Source organism: Vulpes vulpes, chromosome 9 (genome assembly GCF_048418805.1).
Source record: "Vulpes vulpes isolate BD-2025 chromosome 9, VulVul3, whole genome shotgun sequence".
Taxonomy (NCBI): Eukaryota; Metazoa; Chordata; class Mammalia; order Carnivora; family Canidae; genus Vulpes; species Vulpes vulpes.
This window is the reverse complement of record NC_132788.1, coordinates 7,111,764-7,124,978: the sequence shown is the minus strand read 5'-3', so window position 1 is coordinate 7,124,978 and position 13,215 is coordinate 7,111,764. Positions and strand designations below refer to the sequence as shown.

The window sequence follows — 13,215 nt, the reverse complement described above, 5'->3', positions numbered from 1 at the left end:
AGGAGAGGGCATGGGACACGTCCAGGGTGGTCGCCTTGGAAGGCCCAGAGCCTGGCCCTGCAGAGAAGGTAGGCGGGCTGGTCTGCCAAACCCAGTGGTTTTGATAGAAAAGATCTGCCCCTCTCAGGAGACACCTTCTCCCTGTACAGTGAGATTAACCAGGGCAACACGGCAGCCACCGAAAATAACTAGAACTTGTCCATTCTTAGAGGTAAGGCCACCTGTAGCGACATGCAAAATGTTAGCCTGTAGAGATGGAAGTGAACTTGACGTCTTTTATGTCAAGCCTCCTCAGTTGAGGGGGGATGAAAGCAGGTCCCATGAGGTCCAATGACATCCTCAAGGCCACACAGCCAGTGGCAGGGCCAGGAGAGCAACCGTGTTTCCGAGCCGTGACCACTGTCCCCACATGTGTTCTGAGTTGTCCCTGTTGTCCCTGTCTGACCATCCAAGAAGTATGAAGTGGTCTGTATGATGAGGTTCGGGGACGTGGAGTTCTGCGTGGCCTGTCTCTGCAGCCTGTGCCCTTAGCACGGGACACCCTGCCTCCCTCCCTGGCATGGCCTCACCAGGCACCGGGGGAAGGGGGGGGTGGATGGCAGCTCGGGAGGCAGCGCCGGCCTGCGGCTCCCCAGCTGGGCTGTTCTAAGAAGGCAGCAAGGCCTGGGGAAGGGAGGGGAGGCAGGAGAGCTCAGTGCTCCACGCCCCTGCTCTGCGTTGTGAGGTTTCAGCGCTGGGACCACACCGCCGCCCGCACAAATCCCCATCCCGTGAAGAAGAAAGGAAGGAATCCAGGATTTAAATGTGTTACTTTAATCACACTGCTCAAAAGGTGAGAAAGCTGACTGTACTTTTGGCAAGGTGTTTCTTTTTCAAATTCCATTTTTGTACTGTTTTTAGGAGAGGGTTTTAACGGAATAGATGCTGAACATTTGGAAGTACAAGGAAGTAGGAAAAAACCACCCGTAGGGGCGCCTGGGTGACTCAGTCGGTTAAGCGTCTGCCTTCGGCTCAGGTCATGATCCTGGAGTCCTGGGATCGAACCCCACTTTGAGCCTCACATTGAGCCCCGCATCAGGCTTCCTGCCTGCTTCTCCCTCTGCCTCTGCCCTTCCCCCTGGTTCATTCTCTTTCTCAAATAAATAAAATCTTAAAAAAAAAAAAAAAAAAAAAAAAAAAGGAAAAGAAAAACCCCTCGTGCTCTCTCTCTCTCATTCTCTGTCTCTCAAATAAATAAATAAAATCTTAAAAAAAAAAAAAAAAAGAACCCACCCGTAATCCCACTAAGCAGAGGCATATTTTCTTATGTTTTTTTTCTCTGTGAAATTTGCTGAGATCATGCTGCAGAATCAATGTGGGATGATGCTTCTTCTCCCCACTTGACATTACATCTGAAGCCTCTCCTCCATGTTATATTCTTGCAAAAGATAATATGTCAAAGAAACATACCATGAATTATGTAATCATTCCTGTATTATTGAAAATTGAAGTTGCTTTTCCTTTTTTTTTTGCTGTTATACAAACACTGAAATGAACATCTTTGTGAGTAAATCTTGGTCCTTATCTGTGATTATTTTGAATAATCCTTTATTCAAAATACTGAATCCTTTAATACTTTTAATACTTTAATCCTTTAAATACTAAAATATTAATCCTAAAATAATACTAATAAATAAATACTATACTAAATAAATAATAAATAAATAAATAAATAAATAAATAAATAAATAATAATAAATAAATACTAATCCTAAAATACTGAATCCTTTAAAAGGAATTATGGAGTCAAAGGTAAACATTTGAAATCTCTTGAAATGTGTTGTTTTCAAATATAAAGTACAACTCTACATTATTAATTAAAATGGCGTTCTTCTTTTATATTTTTAAACACCTGAGCTCCTAGGAAAATGGATTAAGTTATGCGTTCATACCTTAATTTATAAGCCATGGTTCCTGTTCTCTCCCTTATGTGGTTTATAATCTATGTTAAAGATCAGTGGTAAGCACACATACAGAAAATTCTAGAATCACAGAGGTCAGAAGGGCCCTCCCTGAATATTCTCTGGTCTTTGTTCATCTGATGAGAGTGGACTAGAAGCCTGGGGAGGTGGGGTGACTTGCCCACAGGCTCCTGGATGCCTCCTCACCTCCCTCCCACTACCCTGGACCAGAAGCTTAAGGATCCCAGCAAAAGCAAGTGGGATCCTGACCACTGCCAGTTCCTTTCCTTTTTCTTCGGCCCCAAAGGGTCACTGGTTGAGCACACAGGCCCTCCTTTCTGCCCACAGAGGCTCTGGGTCAGCAGGTGCTCAGTCTTGTTACCCAAATCGTGTTATTTCCCCGGGAATAGCACATTTCTTCTTTCTAGATCTTTCAATGAGAGTGTGGTTTTGGAACACCAGGGCCACTTGGTTTCCAGTGAGAACCAAACCTCCCATGTGCTAACTACTTATACTTCTTTAATCCATCCAGGAAACATTTATTGGGTGCTCATCATGTGCTAGGCACCGAGCTGATGGCATAAGGAAAGCAAATGTCTCTTGGGGCCTGTGTGCCAGGCATTATTCTAAGCCCTTCGTAGGTGTTCACTCCTAGTCCTCACCACCATCCTGTGAGGCAGGTTACTATTACCATCCTCATTTTACAGAGGAAGAAACTGAGGCAGAGAGATGAAGCCACTTAACTATAGTCTTAGTGCTATGATCTAGCTGCTGAGTGGCCAAGCCAGGAGGTCAGGTTCCTGAGTCTACCCTTTTCCTGCCTGGCCAAAGGAGAATGAGGGCTGGAGAGGAGTTTAAGCAAGAACAAATGTCAACACAGGGCAAGAAGTCCCAACCCAGAGTGCAAGCCGGGGAGGAAGGAGGCCATGTTCCCTGCTATAAGGATATATATATAAAGAGTCAAGTTACAATAACAGTATTTAATTCATATATTTTTTAAAGATTTTATTTATTTATTCATGAGAGACAAAGAGAGAGAGGCAGAGACATAGGCAGAGGGAGGAGCAGGCTCCCTTCAGGGAGTCCCCTGATGCAGGACTTGATCCCAGGACTCCGGGATCACAACCTGAGCCAAAGGCAGACACTCAACCATTGAGCCACCCAGGCGTCCCTCACCCGTCTTAAATGGCTTAGTATAACCTGCTGGGGAGCTTGCCTTTCATCCTATGATAAAAGGAAGGCATCAGGGAATCTGACCTGAATGAGAGGCTGAATCAGTTTTGTGTTTCAGAAAGAGATCCTGGTAGAAATTTGGAGGACAGAGTGGGGGGGGGGGGTTTTGAAGGCAGTGGTGTGACTGAAGGGACAGTCCCTTTCAAAAGTCCTTCATTCACAAGGGTGAATGAAGCTGGGACCAGAGAGGCTGCATCGAAGGAAGTAGATTCCAGAGGGTTCTATAGCTGGGTGACTCATCAAATGTGGGTGGTGGGAGGGTGTGGGGATGAAGATGTCACCTGAATTCTGGCTTGGGAGACTGGGTGGTTGGTTGGGTAACAGTGGTCCAGATAGGTAACCATGTGGAAGAACAGGCCTTCAGTGTAAAACTGGAAAACTCAGGTGAGGTAGGGCTCAAGTGTCCATAGGATAATTACCCGGGCAACGGGAAGTGTGGAGGGGGCACAGGAAAGAGGTCAGGGCTAGGAAGGCAGATTTGGAAGCCATAGTGGGGAAAGTGCCCTGGGACAGCACGAGATAGACAAAAGAGAAGGCCAGGAACAAAGGTGGGGGAAAGGGCCATATATCAGAAGGTGAGATGAGACAGGGTGGGAGGGAGGAAAGCCAAGAACTTGGGATGCAGTCAGAATTCCAGAAAGGTGTCACATCACAGCAAGAATGTTGGGAGAAGGGAGTTGTTGGACTGGCCGGGGGGTGTCCAGGCCCTCCTAAGAGATTCCCTTTTTTAAAAAGTATTATTTATTTACTATTTATCTAGAGATAGCGCCAGCAGGGGTAGGGGCAGATGGAGAGGGAGAGAGAGAATCCCAAGCAGACTCTGCACTGAGTGTGGAGCCCAATGCAGGGCTCCATCCCAGGACCCTGAGATCATGACCTTAGCTGACATCAACAGTCAGAGGTTTAACCCACTGAGCCACCCAGGCACCCTGAGAGATTTCCTTTTAATTGGCCTTTAACATGAACAGCGAAGGCAGGGAGGGGTGTTGCTGATTTTTTTTTAAGAAGGAAAATTCTTAAGTTTCCTTGTGAGGGGTAGGGGGATGGAGAGGGAGGAAATCCAAGGGGGTCAGGGTGGCTTCAGCAGCTGTCCCAGCAAGGTGATGCGGGAACCCAGAACAGTGGGCATGGAGGCCAATGTAGATGCATTTGAAGGTGGCCTAGGAGACCAGTCCACTGCAGAAAAGTGAGGGGTTTATTTTTTGATGGCTTCTGGCTTCTGGGTGAGGTCTGTGGAGCATGGGGAGGTGAGGAAGGCCAACGGGAAAATGCAGGCTCTGATATGGCAGCCAGTGCAACGAGACAGAGGGCATGTCCGCAAGAGCCCAGCCGCCATGCAGGTTGGGACCTGTGGGCTTGTCCAGCCTAAGCTGCCTGTTAGGGGTCTTCTCTGGTGAAGGTCAGCACCCCATCGAGGGAGGAGCATGGCTGAAGGCTTTCGTGGAGGGGTAGTGTGAGGAGGGGGGGAGAGGTGTCAAGGGTGGACAGTGGCCGGTGATGGGGGCTGTGAGTATGATGGTGGGGAAGGGAGGGTGAGAACCATGCTCTGTTCCACCAGGAACCTCTTTTAATTCTGCAAGTCTTGTGGGCAGGGGACCAGCACCCATGCCAGGAACTCAGCTACTCCTTTATCTGTGCCACTTCCAACAATGGGGGCCCAGGAGGCTTCCAGAGACAATGCAGGGGAGTATTTAGGTGAATGGGCAAAGGCGCTGGCCTTAGAATTCCAGAGTCCAGCACAGAATTCGGGTCTCATTGCAATTATACGGTCAAGCAGACATGAGCAAGAATCTCAGATCTGCCACTAACATGAAGATGAATTATTTATTTAATATTTCTGGTTCTTGATCTCTTTGCCAGTAAAATGGAGATAATAATAAAACATCCTTATGGGGTATTGTGAGGATTGAATGAGGCAGTTCATGCCAAGAGCTTAGCACAGTGTTTCACACTTAGTAGCTGATAGATATTAGCTTCTGTTATAATTCAGCAAATATTTAGTCAGTACTGCTGTGGACCACATCATTTCCCCTCCAAGATCACATATTGAAGCCCGAACCCCCCAGTGTAACTATATTTAGAGATAGGGTTTTTAGGAGGTAATTAAGTTAATGAGTTCATAAGGATGGGGTCCTAATCCTATAGGGTTGGTAGTCTTATAAGAAGAAGAGAGGTGCTTGGATGGCTCAGTCAGTTGAACATCTGCCTTTGACTCAGGTCACAATTCCAGGGTCCTGGGATCGAGCTCCGCATCGGGCTCCCTGCTCAATGGGGAGCCTGTTTCTCCCTCTGCCTCTCCCTCTGTCTGCTGTTCCCCCTGCTTGTGCTCTCTCTGTCAAATAAATAAATAAAATGTTTATTAAAAACTTTTAAAGAAAAGGAAGAGAGAAATCGCTCTCCCCCTCCTCCCCCTTCTGCTGCTGTGTATGCGTAAGAAGGAAAGCCATGTAGGGAGCCAGCAAGTAGGCAGCCATCTGCAAGCCAGGTCCTCAATAGAACTCGACCACCCTGACACCCTGGTCTTGGGCTTGCAGCCTGCAGAGCTGTGAGAAAACATCTATTGTTGAAGCCCTCGAGTCTGTGCTATTTTGTTGCAGCAGCTGAGCTGACCAAGGCACATACTACACAGCACCCACAGCACCGTGGGCCGGATGTTGCACCCTCGAGGGTCAGGAGGTGATGATCTAATGAAGGGGTAGGAGAGGTGCCAGTCCTGATGTTTCCCTCTCTGAGCCAAGAGCAGGCAATGTTGTGCCTCCTGAGGGGGGCCGGCGCCAAGAGGAGGGACCATACTCCGCAGGAGGGCCAGAAAAAGACCAGGCTTCCAGCAGCCTGGAGGCCGGCCCAGCCCCGGGGAGAGGTGATGCCGTGGGGGAAGGCAGTGTCGGCGTGGGGGACAATTCAGAGGCGACGTTCACACACCTTGAGAGGCCCATCGGCAAGCAGGGGTGCAGTAGGCAGATCCAGGGCCTCCCTGACACCCAGGAACGGCCACGCAGGGGAAAGGTCACAAGATGACAGTGGCCAGAAGATCCTGATGGGAATGGAGCTGGAACCAACAGCACGGTTTTGCTTTTTGCTTTGGTGCCTTAGTTAGGAGAACTGCTGGCTGTGGAGGCAAAGAGGAAGAGGAACAGAGCAAGAGGCTGGCAAGGAGTTGACATGTAATCGCCGTGGAAAGCCAGTGGCTGTTGGCAGAAAATGCACTTGGGAAATGAATGCAGGAGCAGGCCACAGCCGAGGGAGGGTCGGGGAGTGCGCGGGGCCACCACAGAGGCAGAAGGTGGCCTCCCCAGCACGTGTCAGCGGCAGCCGGGTGGCCTCCGCAGGCTGACCGGTGCTGGCCTGTGTCTTGGCTCAGAGCCCAAGAGTTGCTGGCTCCAGAGTTCGGCAAATCTGACTCTGGGGGCCGAGAGCCAGGAAGGGGTGCTTGCGGTGTCCATGTGGTTACATGAAGGTGGTCACTGAGTACTTTGCTTTACGCACAAGATGTGGCTCGGTGCCACGAAGATGCAAAGCCATGAGGGCCTCCGAGGCCGTTGGCCAGCCTTTCACATGTTCGCACTCAGTACAGGAAACACACTCAGGCAGCTTTCTGGGAGAGGGAGCATGCAAGTATTTTAAAATCCAAATTATACTGTAAATGCAAGGGGACAGTTCATATTTAAATGAATCCTGTGATGAAAGTCAAGAAGCCTTTTGGAATGTAAGTCACCAAGAACTGTTGTTAAAAAGTTATTTCATAAGTAGGTATGAAATAAATAAGTACCTATTTCATAAGTAGTTATTTCATTTCGAAAGTTATTTCATGTCACTTAAAGTGGGACACCAGAATCACCCCTCCGGGCTGGAGGAAATACGAAGCCCCGATTCTCATACGCGATAGGTATGTTGACTGGTGTGACCTCTTTAGAAGACAATACGGCATCATTAACCCAACAAGAAATGGGCAGAGCCTTTGGACCCTCATCACCCTGCAAGGACCCTATCTGGCAGAAACGCTGACTCTGGTCTGTAAGAGCAAACGTTGGAAACAATCTCAGTGTCCACCAGTAGGAGATTGGCGCAATGCGTGATGCTATGGCACGTAATAGCATGCTGACTTTTAAAAGAATGTGGTAGATAGACACAAGCTCCGCGAAAAGGTCAGAAATATTGTGAAGTGAAAAAAGTAAGCTGTACAGCAAGGTTTAAAAAAAATGAGGCCTTGCAAAATTATGCTTGCACAAGCATAGAAAGTTTTGCAAGAATATAAAAATGCTGGCCCTGGGGCAATGGGTCTGGGGGTCTGGCAGGAACACTTACTTTCGTTGAATTTTTTGACTACATGCAATATTATTTTTTCCCTGAAAAAAAAGAAAAGATTAAAGAAAAAAGTCCATCTCTTCCTTATGAATCCAGAGGGCTGGGTGCCAGGGATCTCCTGGGATGTAACCAGCCCTCCCAATAGAGCCAGGCTGTCCTGAAAGATTTCACCAGCATCTTCTGGGACTCCAGTTGTCTTTTTGTTTATTTAATTTTTATTCCATAAAAGTAGTGTGTGGCCATAAAGGAAATCCGGGAAAGTAGAAGGAGGAAAAAGATTGCTCGTGGACATGCTATCTAACTCAGCACTCTCCGTTATTTGGTGATTTCCCAGGATAACTTTTTCTTTTCCATAGTTGGATTCATACTGTAGTCTCAAATTGGTTTCCTGATGTTAGTCTTTCTTTTTTTTTTTTTTTTCTAATTTACCACTGTATTTTGAATATGTTCACAATCTTAGCAAAAGACCCAAGTCATTTTTGTGGATGTGATTTTCTTCTTTACCCAATTCTTCCCCCAATCGAGCCCCATGCTCCTGGTTGCAGTTCGGGTCTATTTCATTTCCTGGCAAGGGGAGGGCTGTGCGCTGCCAGGCCTCGGTGTTGGAGGGAAATCCTCGAGCGCAGTGATGGACTCCGGAGCCCTCCGGCCCTTGGGAAATCGCCTCCATCCCTGAGGGCACCGTTGCCATGGGAACAGGAAAGTGACAGCCTCTGCACAGAGTCACACGGAACCCAAGGATAGAGGCAAGAGTTGGAGGCTCCCCCTGGTGGTGGGGAGTCACAAGGCTCCCAATCTGACCCATTTTAGGTTATTTTTAGTTGTAGGTAAGGAGCACTTTTATAGAATCCTGTCCTCTTTCAGACCAGGCCTGTCAAACCAAAGGCCAGTGTCATTGACGTTTGGCCGCTGCCTGGAGCCCACGGAGGCTCTGTGGTCCGGGCCAGGTCAGGAGGGCCACCTCGGGGACCCGCCTCATCAGAGAGCACCCACCCCACACCAGAGAGCGCAGTAACTTCACAAACACTCTTTGGCCCCGATCGCAGAGATGCAAACTGAACATCGGACACTAGCTCTTGGGGCAGAGCTGGGCCTCAGGCCGGGTCTGGCTCCCGTGCGTGTGACTCGGGGTCTGACCCCCAGCTCTTCAACCAGAGATTGGAGGGCTAAGGGTGTATGTGTGCGTGTGCTGCGAACCCTGCCTCCCCACCCTCTGCGGTGCTCCAGGCTCCAGGAGGCTCAGGCCCACTCAGAGGACTGCTGAGCCGAATCTGTGTCTGCAGGGGTCTGGGGAGACGGTCTAGAAAGGGAGCCTGAAGATGCCAGAGCAGAAGTGGAGCTGGGCCTCCTGTGTGAAGGCGGGGGGAGGGGGGGGCAGGCACCCTGACAGCACTCGAAAATCCACAGGGGTGAGGCTGGGCAGGAGGGGCTGAAGCAGAAGGGAGCGGACCGTCCCTTCCCGGTGGAGGGCTGGGGGCGTGATGCTCCTCACTATGCGTGGAGGTGTCCCAGCTCTCAGGAGATCTCCGCTGGGTGGTCTGCTTTCCTCCTGGTCACAGAGTGGGCCCCTTCCCCCACCTCAATAATAAGTGTTCTTGACCTTAGATTTGGGAAGGGCCACCGGGGGGGCAGGTAAGTTCTCAGGACAGAAGAGATGGGGGCCGACCCACCTGCCCTGGGCTTGGGCCTCCTGGCCCCTCCCCGGTCTCTGTGAGGGGCCTCTCCATCCCCTTCTTCAGGCCAAGATGCCCTTTTATCAGCTCTGGGGGGCAGGGGACATTCTCTCCTGATGACACCAGCCAGCGAGCGGCTTTCGAAGATTTCCTTCTGTGTTAGTCGGGGTCCTCCAGAGGACAGTGCCGACAGGATGTGTGTACGTGTGTGTATGTGTGAGAGGTTTATTTTGTACGGAATTGTCTCCTGTGATCGTGGAAACTGGCAAGTCCAAAACCGGCAGGGTGGGCTGGTGGCAGGCTGGAGACCCAGGGAGGCGCTGAGGCTGCAGTCCAAGCTGAAGGCAGTCTGATGACAAAATTCCCTATTCTGGGGGCACCTATGTCTTTCCTTTTCTTTCTTTTTTTTTGAAGATCTTATTTGTTTATTCATGAGAGACAAAGCGAGGCAGAGACACAGGCAGAGGGAGAAGCAGGCTCCCCCAGGGGAGCCCAACCAATGTGGGACTTACTCCCAGAACCCCAGGATCACGACCTAAGCAGAAGGCAGATGCTCAACCACTGAGCCACCCAGGTGCCCCCACCTCCGTCTTTTCTATCATGGCCTTCAACTAATTGTACGAGGCCCACCTGCAATATGGATAATAATCTGCTTTACTCAGAGCTTACTGATTTAAATACTAATCTCATCTAAAAATAGGGGCAACCTGGGTGGCTCAGTGGTTTAGCGCCGCCTTCAGCCTAGGGTATGATCCTGGAGACCTGGGATCGAGTCCCATGTCAGGCTCCCTGCATGGAGCCTGCTTTCCCCCTCTGCCTGTATCTGTGCCTCTCTCTGTCTCTCATGAATAAATAAATAAAATCTTTAAAAAATAAAAATAAATTAAAATATCTCCACAGGGACATCTAGAATAATGTTTAACCAAATATCTATGTACTGTGGCCTAGCCAAGTTGCACAGAAAACTATCACAGCCCCCTTTGCTTTTGGTAACTCAGTGGGTAAACACTTGCCCTCCCTCATCCTCCAATAGGAATCAGTGAGTGAGGGACGCCTGGGTGGCTCAGCGGTTGAGGGTCTGCCTTTGGCTAAGGGCATGATCCTGGGGTCCCGGGACCGAGTCCCACATTGGGCTCCCTGTGAGGAGCCTGCTTCTCCCTCTGCCTGTGTCTCTGCCTCTCTCTCTCTCTCTCTTTGTCTCTCTCTGTCTCTCTCTCTCTCTCTGTCTCTCATGAATAAATAAATAAAATCTTAAAAAAAAACAAAAAGGAATCAGTGGGTGACACCTATCTATCTGCCCAGGCTGGTGGGCCATGGGAAGCCCTGAGGTACAGCAGCAAGGGCTTCCATGAACATAAGACAATAAAAAACGGGATCTGAACGAGAAGCAAGAGCCTGGACATCACGAAGACTCTTCTAGTGCACTGATTGGACACTGAACATATTCATAATTACCTCTTGTCTATCATTATTCTAATCTTCACTGATAGATCACCATACCTCACACGGGTCCGTGAATTTTATAATATAAATTTTAGTACATCGTGTATGTAGACAGGGGCCCTACAAAAAATGTTTACCCAGGTCCCACCCACCCACCATAAGGACAGTCCTGATCTAAATGTTGCAGGTTTCCAGGGTTCCCTGGGGGGCTCAGTTGTTTAAGCTTCTTGATCTCAGCTTGGGTCTTGATCTCAGGGTGGTGAGAATGAACACTGCATAGGGCTCTGTGCTCAGCATGGAGTCTGCCTAGGACTCTCTCTCTCTCTCTCTCTCTCAAATAAATGAATAAATATGAAAAAATTTTGCCATTTTCCAAACATGGGGAGAAGAAGAGTGGGGGACCAGGAAGCTGACCATGTCAGATGGCTCAAGTAACCAGGTTAGATGGAAGTAGAGATGGGATGGGCCCTAACAGTTAGGGAAATGTGTGTGTCATATATGTGTCGTGTGTGTCCAAGGGAAATCACAGTGGAGTCAAAGGGCGAGGGCAGTCCCACTGGCCACCCAACTCTGCTGAGAAGCAGGACTTGGTGGGGATAGAGACCTGAAAGAGGGAGGGTGGGAAGCAGGAGAGTGTGGCAGGAAGGCAGTTATAAGAGCAAGAGTCTTGGATGTGGTGGAGGGTCTCTAGGGATGAGCTGGTCAAGGTACTAAGGGGCCAGAGTTGCAGATGGATCCTCCTGATGGGCCCCAGAGAGACCAGGGGGCTTGGAGGCTGAGACCAATGAGGGGGTTAGTGGAGGTCAGCAGGGAGGCGAGAAGGGTACTAAGTGGGTGACGGGAGCATCCAGCTGGCTTCCGGAAGGCTGGAGTGTGGAGGCCAGCTCTTGTCCCCATCATTTCCCCATGTCTAGCTCAGGGCCGGCCCAGAGGACCCTCACTTCCTACACTTCCTATGTTCTGAGGGTTTGGGAGTTGAGTCACTGGTCCAGTAGGAGGAGCGGGGGAGGGGCAGTGGTCAGGGGAGAGGAAGCACAGGGTGGCTTGGGGAGGTGGGAGTGAGGACTGGGGGGGAGTTCACTGTTTCTGAAACGTCCAAAAGGAACTTCACTTGGAGCCGAGGGGCCACACTCTGGGCCTCAGAATCAGGATGTGCTTGTTCAGAATCACCTGCTGCGTGTGTGTGTGTGTGTGTGTGTGTGTGTGTGTGTGTGTCCCAGGGGGTGGGAGGTGCTGCGGGCTCCTCAGCACACGTGAGCTCCCTTAAGGTCTACGTTCTTCAAGGTAGAGAAGAGGAACCCGGGGCTCAGAGAGAGAAGCCTGGTCAGCTCCTGCAGCTCAGATGTAGATGAAGAGCTGTGGGATTCAGATGGAGGCTCACTGAGCTGGGCCTCTGGAGGGAGGTCTCTTGTCAGGTCTTGGGGCGTGAGGCCTGGGTGTGGGATTGGGGGCCACCACCCCTTGTGCAGTAGGTCAGCAGTGCCCCCGTCACCCTGGTGGGCCTGACCCAAGAACTGTGTGCACTCCAAGAGTGGGTATCCTCTTCGGAGCCCTCAGAACCTGCTGGTCCGGGATGGTGGCCCCATGGAGACAACTGTCCTTTGAGCCACCAACAAGTGCAGCCACACCTGGCCTGGGAAGGGCCGCAGCCCTGCTGGCCGCCCCAAACCCGTTGAGACAGAGGACACTGAAGACAACGCTCTTTATCCTCGACCGGGTGGCCAGCCTGTGTCTGGGAAAGACCCAGAGGTGAAAACCCAGCCTGCATTCCCCCTGCACCATGTCCCTGTCCCCAGCCCTCCACACCCTTCCGGTGTCACGCAGCTGGGCTGCCATGGAGAGCAGGGCTCCTTCACCCACAGGCCCCGGGGTGCTGGGGCGGGGGGGGATGAGTGTAAAGGTGTCATGCCACAGAGGTGTCACCTGGGTCCTCGTTGCCCGGAGCCCTCAGGCGGTGTCACGCAAGGTCTCCCAGCGCCCAGGGCTGTGTGGTGCCCCCGAGCCTCTCACATGGGGAGGGGACTGGACTGGACGGTGCCCCCCGCCCCCCAATTTTGCAGGGCTCCGGGGCGGGCCGGCCGTGGCCGAGCGAGAAGCCCTGGGCCAGGGTAGGCCCCACGGAGCAGGGACCAGGCGGGGGGACCGTGGCTCCGGGCCTCCCGCGCCCCTGCCACCTGCGGGCGCCCTGGGCACCCCCCCCCCCGCCCCCCGCGTGGCGACGCCCCCGGGAGGCCCGGGGCGGGGTGGGAAGGTGGAGCAGCCTCCCCGCGCTCTCGCAAGGAGGAAGTTCTCGGGGCCGCCGGCTTCCTCTCCCTCGCCGAGCTCCGGAGCAGGAAGTGGCCGGGCCGGGCCGTGGCTGCAGCGGGCGGCGGGGGGCGCGGCGCGGGGTGCGGCGCGGGGGCCTCGGCTCCCCTCGGAGGCTCCCCTCGGAGGCGCGGGGCGCGGGGCGCCGGGTGGCCCCCCGAGGCCCGCCATGGTCCCCTGCTGGAACCACGGCAACATCACCCGCTCCAAGGCCGAGGAGCTGCTGTCCAGGACGGGCAAGGACGGGAGCTTCCTCGTGCGCGCCAGCGAGTCCATCTCCAGGGCCTACGCGCTGTGTGTGCTGTAAGTGCCAGGCC

The 13,215-nt window shown here is 51.8% G+C and overlaps 1 protein-coding gene across 1 annotated transcript in view; it reads left to right on the top strand.

The window, feature by feature from the left end:
* Positions 1-12,877: 12,877 nt before the first annotated feature.
* INPP5D (inositol polyphosphate-5-phosphatase D) overlaps positions 12,878-13,215 on the top strand; it is a 118,589-nt gene continuing 118,251 nt past the window's right edge. Inside the window, exon 1 of the mRNA XM_026006231.2 lies at positions 12,878-13,201. Coding sequence (XP_025862016.2) covers positions 13,068-13,201 — 134 coding nt within the window. The 5' untranslated portion in view covers positions 12,878-13,067. The remainder of the gene's footprint in view (positions 13,202-13,215) is intronic.